Genomic DNA, 16,637 nt, shown 5'->3' on the forward strand with positions numbered 1-16,637 from the left:
GACTCTAGAATACTTTGGTATACGGAGGATTTCACGGTTGAGTGAGTGATTGCAAGGCCCCGGGGCAGAAAAAAAGCTGTGCTTCGTTTAGAAAGTTGCTTCAGGTTACAGCTTCTGGTAACGCTTCCCAAAAACTCCTCAGTTGTTCAGTCTTTTTCTAATTGTACTGCATGAACTTTTAACATTTAACAAGGTAACTGAGGCCAGTAGAGTATCACATTTTTTAAAAATAATTTTTTGGGTGGTTTGATCTTGTGCGACGTTGTAGGGATGGCCAGTCCTGGAGAGGTGGTTACACTTGCTGATGATCAGTTAATCAAGTGCATCTGATTATCCATATAAGAAAAGTGCTGCTTATTCTCTTCATTATTATGGAAGCAGTAAGTAATTTTAGAAAGGACTGCATAGAGTCAAGTGAAAACTCTTTTTCAAATGACTGTTCCAATGTAAACACAACCAAACTCAAACTCTGCTTCTGTGGGCAACCGTGGTTGCACTCATACAGACGCAGCGATTTAAAAGAGAAAAACAAAAAACAGAGCCAGGAACAAACTGGACACATCCTTGCCATTTCTTTTGTTACTACAGACACAACATTTACTCACTGAATCCACTTTAGACAGTAACACCAATTTATATGAAAAAGCTATTACTTAAATGTATTTGCAGACACACTCACATCTTGAATGAGCCAAGACATGTTTTTTGACTCCCCTGAATGAATGCAAGCAGGATAGTAAATGAGTGCAGGAGTTTTTAGTAGGATATGGCATCAGCTAAAGTGTCAGTCATTAACTGAATGAGTATAACAGAGATGAAGCTATAATACGTGTCAGTACCATTGTGTACTGCTGGGGAGGAGAAACTGGCAGGAGAACCTGGGGGCAGGAAGGGCTGGAGTAGGAGACAGGCTGAGAGGGCTGCAGAGACGCCACCGGCTATACACACCAAAAAAAGGGATGAAATAAAGAGGTAGAGCATAGAGAGAGTGAAGCAAGGTAGTGAAAAGAACACGGCAACAGAAGCAGTGAAAAGAAGGGAAAAACAGAAATGAAGACATAGGAAAAATGAGGGTTAGAACACAAAGGAAAAGTTGTTAATGAGCAGAGAGGATAGTAATGGAAATCAAGTTTTTTTTCTAAATATTACACAAACAAATTATATATAAAAATTAAGTGTAATTATTACTACTAAGAAAAAAAGGAAGAAAAGGAAATGTGTGCAATCAAAGACTATCGACTGTGACGTTATTTGAAAAATCAAACCTGTTAAAGGAGGATGGTTGACATTGATTCTATATATAAGCTGAATATGTTCAATTCACTGCACTTGTTTCCATCCATTCCTCCTCAAAGTCTCTGTTTTTTCCCTGATAACGATAGGGTGTAACGGGATATGCAATAATCCCAAATGTTCTGAACGGAATGTCCTCAGGTCACTACACCCTGGAAGTGATTGTAGAACAATATGCACACAGTGTCTGTGTTTAAAGTTCTCCCTCGCTCTGGAGAATAAAAATGTGGCATGCAGGCCTAAGTAAAAGTGATGTCGACCATATATTAAACAACTCCGGGTCTAATAATTTTATTTTAATTAAGAGCATGTTTTATCTGTAGCCATTTCAACTTTTTCTTTCACTTTTAATAAGTAATAAAAGTGTTTGTGAGTAGGACACTGAGAAGGCCAAGTTTCCATTTCAAATTATTTTTTCACTGATGAGCTGTGTATGACAAGGAGAAATAAGGCAGCTTCACTGTCTGCAGGATATTTATACCTGAAATTACACTGCTGCCCTTAATAATCAATTTCAATGAATAAACTGGACTGTCTAACATTTTTCCGTACACAGCTGAATAAACAGCACTGAGTCCTTTCTTAATTACAGTATCACATTTAAGTAAGAGTTGTTACACTAGCAGTCATGGCCACTTAAATACCTCATGTTTTTCTCTTTCTTCTGCTACACCGAAGAAAACAAAAAGAAAAACAGACTCTCAAACAGACGTCCTATATTAAACCACAAATTTAATGTGCCATTGCATCCGTTTTTGGTTGGTAGTGGAGATAACTTACCTGAGCAATCATGTGGTTGCTCATAGGGTGCTGCGGCGGTGTGGGCAGCAGGGCAGTCTGAGGTGGAGCCTGGGGCTGTGGCTGCTGTGGCTGTTGAGACGGGCAGGGTAGCAGACTACGGCTGGACTGGGAGGCTGCAGGTGGAGGACATACATCAGGGCTGACTAGGGGAAGGCCTAGTGATTTAGAAGATGACATGATAGATAAAGGAGATCATTTTGAAATTTAAATTCTCCAACACTGAAACCCACAAATTATGACTTGATCTTAAAATATCGCATCATCACTGAATAACACCAAATAGTGTTCTGAAGATTTCTGAAAATGATTTGTATGTGTGCAAAACCGCTAGAGGGCAAAATAAAGTCAACTTTGCATCAAACGTTTGTCACCTTTGTAGTTTAAAAAGTCAATTGAAGCTAATTTTAGTAACTCCTGATTCCTGATTGTTATAAAACATGAGCTCTGCTAAATAAGCTCTCAACATTTTACAAGAACACGTTTGGACAGAAATTAATTCTTAATCGGATAAATACCTGTAGCTTTAAGATTTTCTTTGCTAATAAAGCGACGGCCTTGAAAGCACTTAAACCACAGGAGTTTCTGATGACTTGTTTAACAAGTCACAAACTGCAGGGTCCAAATCATTTGTCAAGTAGCTAGTAGGTACTGGGGGCACATAATTTCCTAAGAAAATGCTTTTATTGTTCTGACCAACAGGCTGCCTGTGACTGTGTGGATGATACCTATGTCCCCTTTCCAAAATAAAAACCAACACAAAAACTCTGTAGAAGGCTAGTCAGGATCTTCACAGGCTTTTCCCAAAACAATACAGGAGAAATGAATACACCTTTAGTCTCCACAGAGTAGGGCAGACAAAAACACTTCTACATATGAATCTTAAAAGCAAAAACTAGCACAACAGTCAACACAGACTTAAAATGAAACCGGGGGAGCCCCGTCGGGAGAAGCAAATCAACCAATCCTCGAGTCCTCTGATGACCACTATTAAATTGTTTTCACACATGCACTCCAGCCCTGAACTTTTATAGACACAAGCCGATGGAGACACATTCGGGAAGGCAAATGTCCGACATAGCCGGACCTTAAAAGCCATTTAATAGCCAGCTTCATAGTACAAAATCTGTTATGTCCAACAGAGACCATGTGGAAATAGCTCAGGTAATGTGAATACACACTGCGCAAGTGGGCCTTCATTCTCCACACTTTACCCAGGCAGCACCCTTCTCCTGAACCAAAAATGAATATTTTCAAAGGTGAGAATTTGTCTGAAGCAGACCATCTCTTGCTGTGTGCTACATATGAAAAGGGCAACTTTTAGAAATGACCAACCATATCATTCCCCAGAGCTTGTTTAAAAAAAATATTTTGCACATTTAGCAATGAAATAAGAAATAAGGCACTATCCATTACCATAAAATCTCGCTAAGAAGGCCGACCTGAGAGAATTTTATGGGATGTGGAATATAGACATAAGGGAGCTTCTTGAATTCAATTTATGCTACACAGCTAATTCTTAAACTACAATGACGTTCGGTCAGTTCTATCATAATTTTTCATTATATTTTATACAAAAAACAGCTTACATGACTAGATAATCCATTTCTCCGTGTTGTACTACTCATTTAAGGCAAGTAAAATAAAACAAGCTAATGGCATACTACCTAAATGCTTCTTCTCCACTTTTCTCCAAACCTTACCAGAGCGAGAGCCTTTGCAGCTCCCTTGCGAGCCTTTGTTGCTGCCAAGGCTATCCCCCCTGGTAAGGATGGAGATACCAGAGAAGCTGCTGGCCTTAGTGACGGGTGGCCGGAGAGTGCGGTTAGAGCTGTCTGAGTCGGTGCTGCTCCATGGCCTTGGCTCCAGGCACTTCATGTCACTGTCCGTGCTGCTTTGACGGCTGCTTGATGCCCGGCTGGAGCTCTCGCGGTTTCTGAGAAAAGACAGAACAGGAAGAGAAAAAAAAAGAAAGATAAGAGATGACATGATGGAAATAAAATGGGAATGAAGTAGTGATGAAGTAGAAGAGGTGTTATAGCAGGAAGAGTTGAAAGGTAAGTGAGAATGTGCAAATTACAGAAAGCACAGCCAGAAGAGAAAGACAAAAAAGTATAGGGTTAAAAGGAGGAGATTTTAAAAAAGGAAGAAAAAAAAGAAAAGAAAAAAAGGTGTGCATATAAGAGAGTTTGAAGCAGAGGTGTGTAGGTGGAAGCAGAATAGAGACAGTTAAAGACAGAAAAGGATAGGGGGAGCAGAAACAGAAGAGCAGAGTAAGGTCACCAATAGCCAGAGAGTACACACAGTTTAAGAGGTTTTAAAGATGGAGCATTCAACACAGATGTATATTTGCTGGTTAAGTATACCACAATACAAACTCAGGCAACATACCAAACAATAATGTCTCAAATTTAAAAAATACAACCCCCCACACACACACACACACTCACACAAACCCATCCAGAAAGGAAAACATACATGCAAAAGATGCTCCAAACACTAGGATGTAAGAGGATATTACAAAGACACTAGACAAGACAGATTTCCAAGAGCTCAGCACACATTAACCATCTAAGGGTGCTTTCACACCTACCATGTTTGGTCTAGACTTTTTAAATTTTGTTTGATACCAACCAAAATCACTGTAGTTAAAACTTATGGACATATGGGCCTGGGTCCAGACCAAACAGTCAAACTTAACCTGACAAAAGAGGTGGCTTCGGTCCAGAACGAGTTCTGTTTGTTTCTACTGTGAAAACTAAAACACTCTGTGGTAGAGGCTAGAGCAGGGGTGGGCAATTCCAGGCCTTGAGGGCCGGTTTCCTGCAGGTTTTAGATCTCACCTTGGGTCAACACACCTGAATCAAGTGATTAGTTCGTTACCAGGCCTCTGGAGAACTTCAGGACATGTTGAGGAGCTAATTTAGCCATTTAAATCAGCTGTGTTGGTTCAAGGACACATCTAAATCCTGCAGGGACACCGGCCCTCGAGGCCTGGAGTTGCCCATCCCTGGGTTAGAGAGAGGCCGAGACGGTTTTTAAATATCAAGGGACTTGAAGGGTTAAAACCTCAAGAAAATGCAGACACCTTTCAGGTATATTGTGACAGAGCAATGCCATCTGAAAATAAAGAAAGTGAGGCCGGTATGTATGCATGTGTATATCAGACACATCCCCATCAAATCAGTATCAAGTCCACGTGGTACGTAAACTATTTTAGACTCCATTCACATACTAACCAGATCAGTTTAACAAAATATGAACCTAGTTTATATTTCCAGGTGTGAAAAGGCCCAAAGACTGTAGACACCATTCCCATAGAGGACATACATACTTGCATAAACATGTTAAACATATTAACACAGATGAAACAATCATGCATGCACTTAAAAATGCATCGTCTTTCCACTGAGACAGCAAATAGCATAGAAACAAAACACACATACACTACTGAATTAATACCAAATGTACATAAACACTCATTAAGAGCAGATGTACATCAGCACTCAGACTCTCACACACAATACTTACAAAAATACACACTTACTACAACTGCTTCACCAATATAGTTCTTTAAGCTACACTGCTGTGTTCACACACAACATGTTGTTGTGATGCTGTCACCCTAGATAAGGGTAGCTGCCAAGAAAACTAATGATCATGCTGAAACAGTAACCACCACTCTGAGAAAATCCACTATCATGTAAATGGCTGGGTCTGCCAGTTAAGAGGCAGCATTAAGAATACTATTGTTCTAGCTGAACATGAAAGAAAAAAGAAAGAAAGCGGAATTTATTAACTTTAAAACTTAAAAAGAAAAATGCAACTGTGCTGCTAAAATACTGTAGAACAAAGACCCTGCATGCAAGAAAGAAAAAAAAAGCATAGAAAAGAAAGACAACCACCAGGGCTGTAAATGTTTTTTACCCCATCATTGGAGGTTTATAAACAGAGTATGTCCATGTACAGAGAAAGACTGGAATTAATTCATAATATGTCAGACAGATTGTGGAAATCTCCATGATGAGCACGAAGATGTGTTTATGGTTGTAAAACCATAGTGATAGGGAGTAGTGCTTAAAAGGTGGCTGTGGCTCATAAATATTTCAGAGACCGAATTAATGGGGGGGGAGATCTATTTTGAGGCCTCTCTCCGCACAGCCTATTTTAAGGAAGGGTGGGTGCTCTGACATTCTCTGTACAAGCAGTCGCACACTTGTTCGCTTCGATCTGCAGACAAAGATGAGAGCAGGATGAGAAGAAAGAGGAGGAGGGATTCTGCTGCTGATCACATGATATTTCATCTCCCCACGGCAGCATTCCCCCATCACATGCACAAACAAGGGAAGGAGGGGGAGATAAGACTCTTGCTGTTCTGCACCTCAATCATTTTCCTTGTTAGATGTTATTATAGCCAAAGAGCTTTTGTGTGGGTTCATTAAACTGAAGAACATCAACAAGTCTGTGATTTTAGGGGTGTATTTTAACAGCATGCATTCTCTAAAAGGTTAAAATTTCTTATAAGCACATTTAGATGGAAAGAAAAGCACTTCAAACATACATAATTCTGTTTCAGTGCCCATGTTAAGCTTCTAAAATTTTCATAAATTAAGTGATAACAGAATTTTTTTTTTAAATGGACTACTCATATGGTAAAAAAAACAAAACAAAAACAAAAAACGTAAAAAATTCTTAAATATGACAGAAGGGTCATCTCTGAAAACGTCTACATTTCACTACACAAACACATGTTACAAACAGCAGAGCATATATTAGATCCTGTTTATATTCACAGAATAAAAACACTGGAATTACCATCTCGTACGCCTTCACCAGTTTTATCAATGTTTGTCTGGCCTCTGCCTTTAAGCTTTTGTATACAAAATACCAAAACTTTATCCTATTATTAATCTAAATCTTACAAGTGGATTATTCCATAAGAATTTTAAAGCCTAGCCCAAAAACATGGCCTATCTGATTTTTTTTTACCTTTGACCACCAAATTCCAAATCAGTTCATCCTAATCCAAATGAAAATTTCCAGTAACTCCCTAAAGGCAGCATTTTCAAAACAACAGAATGTGTAGAGGCATGAAAATCATATATTTCTGCACTCTATTAATTCACAAGTTACCAACGTATTTGCTTCTCCAATTAAACCGAGTACACATGCGTACCAATACATTAATACCACTCCTAAACGGCAAAGACACGTTACATCTTAAGGTTTGTAACGTGTTTACGTTGAGCAGCGACAAAACTCCACTAACAGAGGTTAGTTTAAGGACAAGTGGAAATGTTGGTATTGCAGGATACGCCACAACACGCCTGATCTGTTCAGGCAACATAAAACACTACAAGGATCTGATGATAATATCTGAGTAGCATGGGATAGCTATAGAAATCAGAGTCAAAGCTGAGGCAGGTCGAACAGTTTGGGCACAAAGGTCTAAAAGCATGTTAAGCATGCAAACAAAGCTATTTTTAGTATCTCTTTGGACTTTTAACTTTAGTTTTTATATACAAGTATTTATTGATGCAAGAGACATTTTTATGGGTTCCATCTAAGAGACTACACAGTACTCATTAGTAATCATGAACATCTCCCAACACTGTATAGATGAAAGTAGAAAGTAAGTATCAATAAGGAAAATTATTAGTTGTTGGACACAAAATATAAAGGACCTCATGGTTCTTATTTTCAAATGACCATGTCAGTTGGAGAGCACTACTGCACATGCGCACTACTTGTATATTTTATGCAATACTATGCAACATTTGACATGTTAACAAAAACTACAAGACTGAGTCAACCACAAAACAAACAGATTACTGTGAAAGCAATGCAGTTACTTTGTGTAAAAATGTGGTTGATGGTGGATGGGTGGAAGGGTAAGTAGGTCAGTGAGTCCCCAGTGAAACCACAAAGCAGCCATGCATGGGTCTTGGGAAGCCCAAAAGTGCAATGCTGGAATAGCCATTAATCAGCCGACTATGCCCAAGCAAAGATAACCACCACAGGTCACCACTATCATCACCAAACCACTTTGAAAAATGGGCATGGCAACACACAAGTCAGTCAGCAGCAGCCCAATACCTAAAGATCTGCCTCCTCTTTTGAGAGCTAGAGCAGTAGCCCTCAGTGGAAAGTCTGTTGGGGTTAACATTAGGAGAAAACGCTAGAGTTACAGGACTGGAGTGGAAAACAGGATAGGGTTTAGAGAAGAATGATAACGAGTGGTGTAAGAGGTAGAGGAAGGTTCATTGCAACTTTCACCACCCAAAGAAATAAGGGAGAAAAACAAAATGCACACAAGGCAAAAAGTTGACTGGTCAATCCTTCCCGTTTCTCTCAGCATATTATATCATACTCTTTCAAGTTCGACGGACAGGATGCTTAGGGGTCGTCTTAGTCTAACTGCTTGTGAGTCAAATTATTTTCTTATTAAAATAAGAGAGAAGGAAAAAAGTGGCATTCCACTATGCACAAATCTTTCTCAAACACAGTGTCACTCAAAGTAATTTTAACACAAAACATCAGGGAAATTAGCAAATTAATCATTTGAAAGAAAAAAAGATTTAAAAAAAAAAAAGCGAAATTTGATTTCTTCTCTACAATCAAATTTTACACAAGGCAAACTTGCAAGAAGTCAAAAATTCAACTCATACAGATACTTCTTAATATTTTAATGAGGTAGCTGCCTACCTCTCATAACTAAAACCTAACACAATACAGTGTTAATAGGAGAGATGGCCATGATGAAGTCTATAAACTACAAACATTGAAGTCTTCAGAAGAACGTAGGATCTTACCTGTTGTCATTGATGTATCCATTTTGAGAAGACTGTAAAAAAAAGGACACCTGCACATTATGAAATGTATAATTCTTTCAAGAGCACTTAAGACAAGCAGTGTTTTCCATTTCAAAAAGGTTTACAGGCTTGGATTTATGAGTATTTGGCATAAAATAAAGCACAGATTCCCAGTGTGGGATCAAGAACCTCACAAGAGACTGCAAATTGAGTGTCGCAAATAATAAGAATCAAAACACAAAACTGCCTTTTCAGTGTTTCTCTCATCCAGCAGACGAGCTTTCACTTCAGCGTTTTGGACTACATCCAGTTACAGTTTCAATCTCATTACAGGCAGATTTTATGACATCTTTGTTCTGATGCGCAGTCTTGGTGGGTTTACCAACAGTCTACACTTTCAACAAGGACTACTCTTGCCAGCAGTCCAACCCAGTGCCATTTGAGTGAGCGTGTCTGAGATGAGTGACTCACTGGAAAAGCAGCATGGATGAAACTCTGAAGATTACTTAAAGTCATTTTGGATATGAATGCCATAGCATTACAGATCCTTCACTGGTTTCTTTGAACTGTTCCTCTGAGGTTGAATGACCCTACTACATAACTCTTATTGGGGGGGGATGGATAAAAAGGCTTTTTTTTTTCTTTATAACTGATTTCTTACGAGTTCCAGATTCCAGGATTATCACATGATTCTGATCACTTACTTTCTAATAATCTCCCAAAAAGTTGGGAAGTGCTTAAGATCAGTAAGTCCAAGGTGTTACCTTTAGCTAAGTGGAGAACAGACCATATGGCTCCAAACTCCTCAAAAAACACTAAACACTAAAGATAGAGGAGGACGAATACCTCAGACATCTCACATTGAACACAAATCAAAGCCGTTAATAGGAGGGATAAATCCAGCTAACATAAAGTCTTCCTGATCTTAACCCTTTAAGATCATTATGTGGAATGTGCTTAAAATGTAGGTTCTTCCTGAAAAACAACAAACTGTACTGAACTTTACTAATTCTGCCAAGACAAACAGTCAGAAATCCCATTAAATTATGTCCAAAGCTTGTTTATGCCTACCACAAGCATCTGGTCAAAATACAACTGTCAATTATTCAACCCAAGAAAAAGAACAGTTCGTTAAAAATCAGTTTAACACATAAAGTAAATTACTACGTGAAGGTAATTGTTGATATTGTGGAAGTTTATCACAAAGAAATAAATTTCTGAGTAAACCTGACTGAGTAAACACTGGTGCTGTTGACATATGAGGAAATATGCACTGCAAGCACTTCCTCCTCCATCCATGTTCAATACTTACTTCTCGGGCAAAGATCCGGTCTCGTACCCGCTGATATTCTTCCTCTCGCTCTTCAATGGACTTGCTACGCCGCCCGTCCTGCAGTGGCACGCGGATCTAATATTTGGGGAGAGAATGACAATGTAAAATTATTAAGCGTGCGATTTAATTTTCAAAAACGTATAGTCACACTTTGTACAACCTGCTGTCAAGAAAAGTAGCAGCAATGCACAAGATAACAATAGCATGTGAGGAAGAGCAGATGTCTGTTGTCAAAACAAGACAGCAGAATGAAAACTGTGCAAAGTGAGTGTTCAAGGGATGAGTCAGCGTGGGAATTTTTAACACCACAAACGTGACAAACATAGAATCATAGGAGACAGTATGACAAATCTGTACAAGCATTAGGAAAAAGTGTCATAGCCCCAAACAAATACTGCTGAAATGAATAAAATGGTGTGATAAACTTGGTCCAGAACACAAAGTAAACAAAATCAATTTTGAGACAGAATCTCCTAATTCCAAAATGGAGAATTGTCTCTGTATTTGAAAATGTCCAATTTAAAATCTCAAGAGCTACTCAAATATTGAAGCATGCAAAGATCAAGTTCCTTTTGAAATAAACTGAAAATGTTTTTATAAAAGTGTATAATTTTATAGCTCTCCTACATAGATCAAATTTAACAATACAGCTGATAAATTCAAGTTTTGCACTGAATTTCTGTGCTCCATGTTTCACAATTGTGGGGTCCCCAAAGCTGTCACATTATAACCACCACTGCAGGGAACTTCGTTACTCTTTTGGGTGCAACACACAGGTCCTCAGGGGATCCTGTACACAGACTCAAGCATTGATGATCATTTAATTCCTGCAAATTCTAACCCAAAGCCAAAAGTTTGGATTTGCTCTAATACATTCCCTAATTTGATTACTGGAAAGCTCTAAAAAGACACTCATAACTCCTGATGGGGAGTTTGGATACACTCAGAAAAACTTTCTGCTGCTGTCTTTCTCTGACCTTTGCTGTTGGAATAAGGTAATTAACATTCATCTGTACTAGTGGTCATAATGTTAGGCTTAGCCATTGAGAAGATTTTGAAATGTCTTAAAGACTATGAACTGTATGAGAGTAGGAGGACTATAACTAATACAGAAATGATATTGGTGATGCTAGGTTAGAAAGGAAATGGTGCAGTCAAGCAGTTCCCAGTCATCATCCTAAATTTATCACCACAATTTAGCAATAAGAAAAGATTCTGTATATGGAAACCACAGGATGTGAAACCAAGCAAAAAGCTAAAATGCATGTGGTTGCATCAGGATCAGACAGAGAAATGCAATTATTTGTACATAGCCTAGGAATGCAATCTATGTGGTATGTTTCCAGATTCTGCAGATTAAGAATGTATCAATTTTCATATTTGATAACAAATGCAGTTTCACTCCTAACTGATAACTGTGCTACTTTAACAGTACTCTGTAAGCCAATGGCCATTCTGTGGCCAAACCCTGCCTTCTATCATAACTGTTACTGACACAGCTAATTAGCCTCCTCAGTAAGGTTATGTAAGATGACTACAGGACTGAGCCAAGAAATTGCTGCAATGCTTGTTGTTCACACATCCAGATGCCTCGGCAATCTGTTGTCTGACTGAATGAAAACATGTCAAACACCACATGCCATTAAATCCAGCTATGTCCCTTTATTTTTGTGGGGCCATCTCCAAAAGCTGTAACATGTGGCAGCAAGATTGAGAACTAGCTTTACATACAGTGTTTCTTTTAAAGTTATTAAGAAAAACTATTTGAGACAAGCCTACAGAAGCTTTTGCTACTCAGCGAGGGATGCAACTCATTGGTGGAGCTAAAAACACTAGCATGTGTGGAAAGTGACAAAAAAAAACAAATGAACCACTGTATACACACAAAAAATTACAAGGTACTTGTGATAACAATCAATGTACCTGATTATCATCTTTGTCCATGCTAGCATCATCTCTCTTAAGGATGAACTTCTTCTGGAAGTCCATGTTGCGTTCATCCTTGATGTGTTCAGAGAACCTTTGTTCTGGGCTATACAAACAGGACAAAAAGCATACTTTTAAACATGAGCTAGTTTCACACATGAATTCAAGACAAGAATTTTGGGAGAATCTGGGAAAGAAACTGTTGTCCAAAGCTCTAAAGCACTGCCCCACATGTGTCACAGCAGGAGTAAATTTGCGTCAGCTGGGTTCTTAATACTGGAAATATTCTGCTTAAGTAAATCGTGCATGAGACAGGACACTAGCTGTGAACTCACAAGACTATTGCCTGCAATGCTGTCACATCCGTGCAAATCAAACTCCACATGGGGGATTTGACAGTTAAAGAAAGCTTAATGCCCAATCTGATAGTGTCAGACATGATGTTCTTAAATGCACTTCCATCCAATCATGCCTAGAAAAGTTGAGTGGATTTCTGAAAACTGATATAGTAAATAAACCTAGATAAAACTGAACTGGTGAAATTTTGTAAACTATAGGGAAAAAACAGTAAATTTTGCAATGCTGGTACCTCCAAAGGGAGTCAAATGTTTTGTTCTTTCATTTCTAGATCTAACGATTTGTCAACATGTGCTTTAACAAATCCTCAGATAGTATTTTTGTCCACTTTAACACCTAGGCAAGGCAAGGCAAGTTTATTTGTATAGCACAGTTGAAACAACAAGGTGATTCAAAGTGCTTTACAGAGACATTAGAAACAAAAACAAATCAAAAGCATAATTTAAAATTGATTAAAACAAGCAAGCAAGCAAACTAACTAATTAACAAACAAACAAACAAACAAAACAGTATATAAAATCAAAACAGATAAAATCAGAACAGTAGATAAAATCAGTAGTTAAAATGTAAGTTTTGAAATTTAAGCTTAAAAGTGTGGATTTGGTGCTTTAGGGTGAAACTGCTGCTGGCACAATCGATACCTCAATACAAGTATTATTTATATTAAAAATTGACTTCTTTCTTAGTTGAAACAATGGTACAGAGTTAAATAAAACTGATAAAAATCTATTAGATTTTTTTTGGGGGGGGAGATACATGCAGGGAGTCAAACTTGTGTGCTGAGGGTTTTTTCCACCACAGCCAATGTCCTAATTTTAACTTATTTAATGAACAGTAATTAAATCTAAAATAAAGTTTTTGTGTACTCTTGCTGATATCACATACATTGCCTCTTGTGTTTTGTCTTGTAACAGGATTGAACTTTGAGCATTAATTTGACGTTCTAACTAACCAGACTAGTTGAAATCTGAGCCAAAGACAAACTACACTCACATGCGTGTGTTGCCCGTCTTGTTGATGATGACAGCCTTTCCCGTCTGATCCACATTATGGTCCATGCCAAAGTAGGCAGCCACACGGTGCAGCAGCATACGATGATAAGAAGTCATTTGTGGAAACTTCTTATACTGGTTACTGAAACAGAGATAAAAATGCATGAAGCAGGTTATTTCAACAGAGCAAATTACCCACAGCTGGGTTTTAATTCTCTGATTATTTAGGACATTTGAAAAACAAGCTAAATAATTATGTCATATTTATAAATGATAAAGATAGATTTTCAAACTGTTAGGATACACAAACAGTATTCTTAATTACAGAATACACAACTACAACTGAACATAATTCTCTCATTTCCTCAGCACACTATAAATAATAAGAACTGAAGGGGGGAGGGCTAAATTTAAAAACATGTGAGTGATATGAAGAACGTGGCTTACTTGTCGTCATTAATGAACTCCAGGATATCTTGTTCCAGTTTAAGCAGCATCATTCGATCCCTGGTGAGCCATAGAGGGAAAGCGAGTGAGGGACAGATCAGAGAGGTGAGCAAGACGCCGAATAGTGCAGCAAGTATACTACTGACATGTCATTGCGCGCGCGCGCACACACACACACACACACACACACACACACACACACACACACACACACACACACGCCCACACACAAAAAAAGTGTTCTCAAAATTCAGGACACCAAGACTTGCTGTTTTTCAGATATCTAAAAAATAAAAGTTAATAATTCATGTACAGAAGCCTGAACAGGCGTAGACAGCTAACCACAACATCCAATTTTGCGGGATGAAAATAAAGATATTTAGAGAGCGCAGATTTTTTTTAACAACTACTCCAAAAAAAATTATATTTGATTTTACAATTAAAAAAAATGCAATTTAAATAAAATCATTGCTATCAAGTTTGATATTATTTCATATTTTCATAGTTTGGACAAAGAACTGCACTATTTGAGCCTTTTAAAAAATAGGAAAAAAATCATTTTTATAAATTGATTGGTATAAATCAATAGCACTATCTTACTTAATAAGTAATTTATTATTGTGCTCGTCTTATTACCAACATGTTTATCCGTCAGACCCGTACCTGGGATTGTTTTTCAGTGTGTTGACCAGAAACTCGTGAACGTCGATGCCTGTGGAGTCAGTATATTCCTGACTGGAGTCTATTTAAAAAAAACAAAAAGGGAGGGGAGGCATAATCAGACAGAGTTAAGGGAAGATGTTGATAGGAAAAGATACTTTTATGAAGTGAGAGTTTGCATCTTACCACGTGACAGCATCTTTCGGGGAGTCTTGTCCTTCTTCTCCTCTTCATTTTCATACTCGTCCTTCGAGGACTTTTCCTCCTCTTTGTCAGATGGACAGCTGATGTGAAGCTGGATGATATCCTAGAAAACCGCTTTTCATTATTACACAAATTGCAGGTTGTGCATTTACTAATTTTGCCTATTAAGCATTGTAAATCCCGTCAAAACAGACTTGCAAACCACAAAACCCCCCCCAAAAAAAACACACGTTACCGATTCTGGTGGTCCATCATTGGAAAACGGACCGGAGGACTCTTCACACACTGCAAGACTTCGTACCAGCTTCAGTTTGGCATTAGACTGAAAGATTACCACACAAATTATCTGTAAGGCTAATGTGTTACAATTATATATTCTAAACACAGAAATAGAGCAAATCTCACTAAGCTAGATTTTAGATTTTATGCTCAGACTTTCCAACTATAATTTACTACAACAACATACTATTCCATCTATCCATGTGTAAAATACAAGCACCTAGCATTTTGATACAAGGAAACTCTGAATTTCATTAACATCGTTGTGTACCATGCCAAAATTCTGATGTTAGGCTTTCTATCGCATAAACAACAGCATAAATGTCTCTCGAGCCTTCAGGACAATGATATTGGCTAATGGAGAAAGACCCAAGATGGCACATGGCTAACACAAATCTTCAATACAGCATATGTAATGACAACACTTCATTTGTTGTTTAAAACCCCAGAGAAACTTAAACCTTAAGTGACATGATGGGAGCCATTATGAGCCATAATGAGTTTTACAGAAACCATTGGGAACTGGTTAAGCAAGGTATGTCAGACTAAAATACCATTCCTAAAACGCAATAACTGGGTTGAACTCTCAAAATCAAGAATGACTAAACACTGGTATGTCATATTTATCAATGTCCGAATGTCCAAAATCAATTACACATACATGTAAGTAAGTTAAAGCCAGTTTAAGAGAGCTACAGTATGCATAACTCATTACTAACATAACTGAATGAAAATGTTACTTTACTATGCTACGTACAATTTGGTCACCATACTCACAAAACAGCTGACCTGGGTTTTTTTTCCTTTACTGTGCAAACCAACATCTAGTTGTAAAATGTAACTGGTTATATGTGTTTTTCTCTTATCATTACAGAGGTCAGTCTAACACAGCTACTTTTAAAGTTGGACTTAAGATTTTAAGCCAATAAAGGAGGTGCTCCTCTGTAGTTGAGAGGATTACAGTGTTAATAATGGAAGGTCGTCTTATACAAACAAACAAAATAGCACGGGGATTATTTCAAGGAATTAAGAATAAACTTGGATAAATTTATTTAAAAAGAAAAAAAATCTAACCACAGACACTTACCTTGGCCCTTTTCCTTCCATGGCTGTGGTTAGGAGCCCGCTTCTGAAAGAATAGTTTATTGAATAATTTTATTAATTAAATTACAGTATATTAGACACAATAAACTAAATAGGATACATAAAGTTGAGGAGCAAATGAACATGTGTGTAAGAAATTGTTCTGCATCTATCAGTATAAACCATAATGCGGTTTAAACATTACTGGCTAACTCAAAGCTTCAACACAACATGTGGGATAATAACGCTATTGTTCGTTGATTAAAAACCTGCAGCAAAATAAGGAATAAAATTTTTGGTAATGTGTTACTCAAAAGACAACAATGTTTGTCAAGCACAATAAGATATTTGCCAATAAAGTAGACGGTAAAGGTAGCTTCATTTGAAAAAAAAAAATAATAATATGAATTTCCTGACTTGAGTCCACCTCATCCGTAACACCAACAATAATTG

The 16,637-nt window shown here is 37.8% G+C and overlaps 1 protein-coding gene across 12 annotated transcripts in view; it reads right to left on the bottom strand.

The window, feature by feature from the left end:
- r3hdm2 (R3H domain containing 2) overlaps window positions 1-16,637 on the bottom strand; it is a 56,403-nt gene that overhangs the window by 11,967 nt on the left and 27,799 nt on the right. Inside the window, exons 6-18 of one of the 12 annotated variants that reach the window (XM_087841023.1) lie at window positions 16,189-16,230; window positions 15,058-15,144; window positions 14,805-14,925; window positions 14,622-14,700; window positions 13,959-14,018; window positions 13,513-13,653; window positions 12,160-12,268; window positions 10,216-10,311; window positions 8,904-8,935; window positions 8,188-8,241; window positions 3,795-4,027; window positions 2,074-2,249; window positions 840-938 (exon numbers count right to left, since the gene is read on the bottom strand). In XM_087841023.1, coding sequence (XP_087697149.1) covers window positions 840-938; window positions 2,074-2,249; window positions 3,795-4,027; window positions 8,188-8,241; window positions 8,904-8,935; window positions 10,216-10,311; window positions 12,160-12,268; window positions 13,513-13,653; window positions 13,959-14,018; window positions 14,622-14,700; window positions 14,805-14,925; window positions 15,058-15,144; window positions 16,189-16,230 — 1,329 coding nt within the window. Of the gene's footprint in view, window positions 1-839; window positions 939-2,073; window positions 2,250-3,758; window positions 4,028-8,187; window positions 8,242-8,903; window positions 8,954-10,215; window positions 10,312-12,159; window positions 12,269-13,512; window positions 13,654-13,958; window positions 14,019-14,621; window positions 14,701-14,804; window positions 14,926-15,057; window positions 15,145-16,188; window positions 16,231-16,637 lie in introns of all 12 variants that reach the window. The other 11 variants (XM_087841020.1, XM_087841026.1, XM_087841021.1 and 8 more) reach the window with 11 other exon arrangements.

The sequence above is a fragment of the Neolamprologus brichardi genome, chromosome 5 (assembly GCF_056152115.1).
Source record: "Neolamprologus brichardi isolate AB-2024 chromosome 5, ASM5615211v1, whole genome shotgun sequence".
Lineage (NCBI taxonomy): Eukaryota > Metazoa > Chordata > Actinopteri > Cichliformes > Cichlidae > Neolamprologus > Neolamprologus brichardi.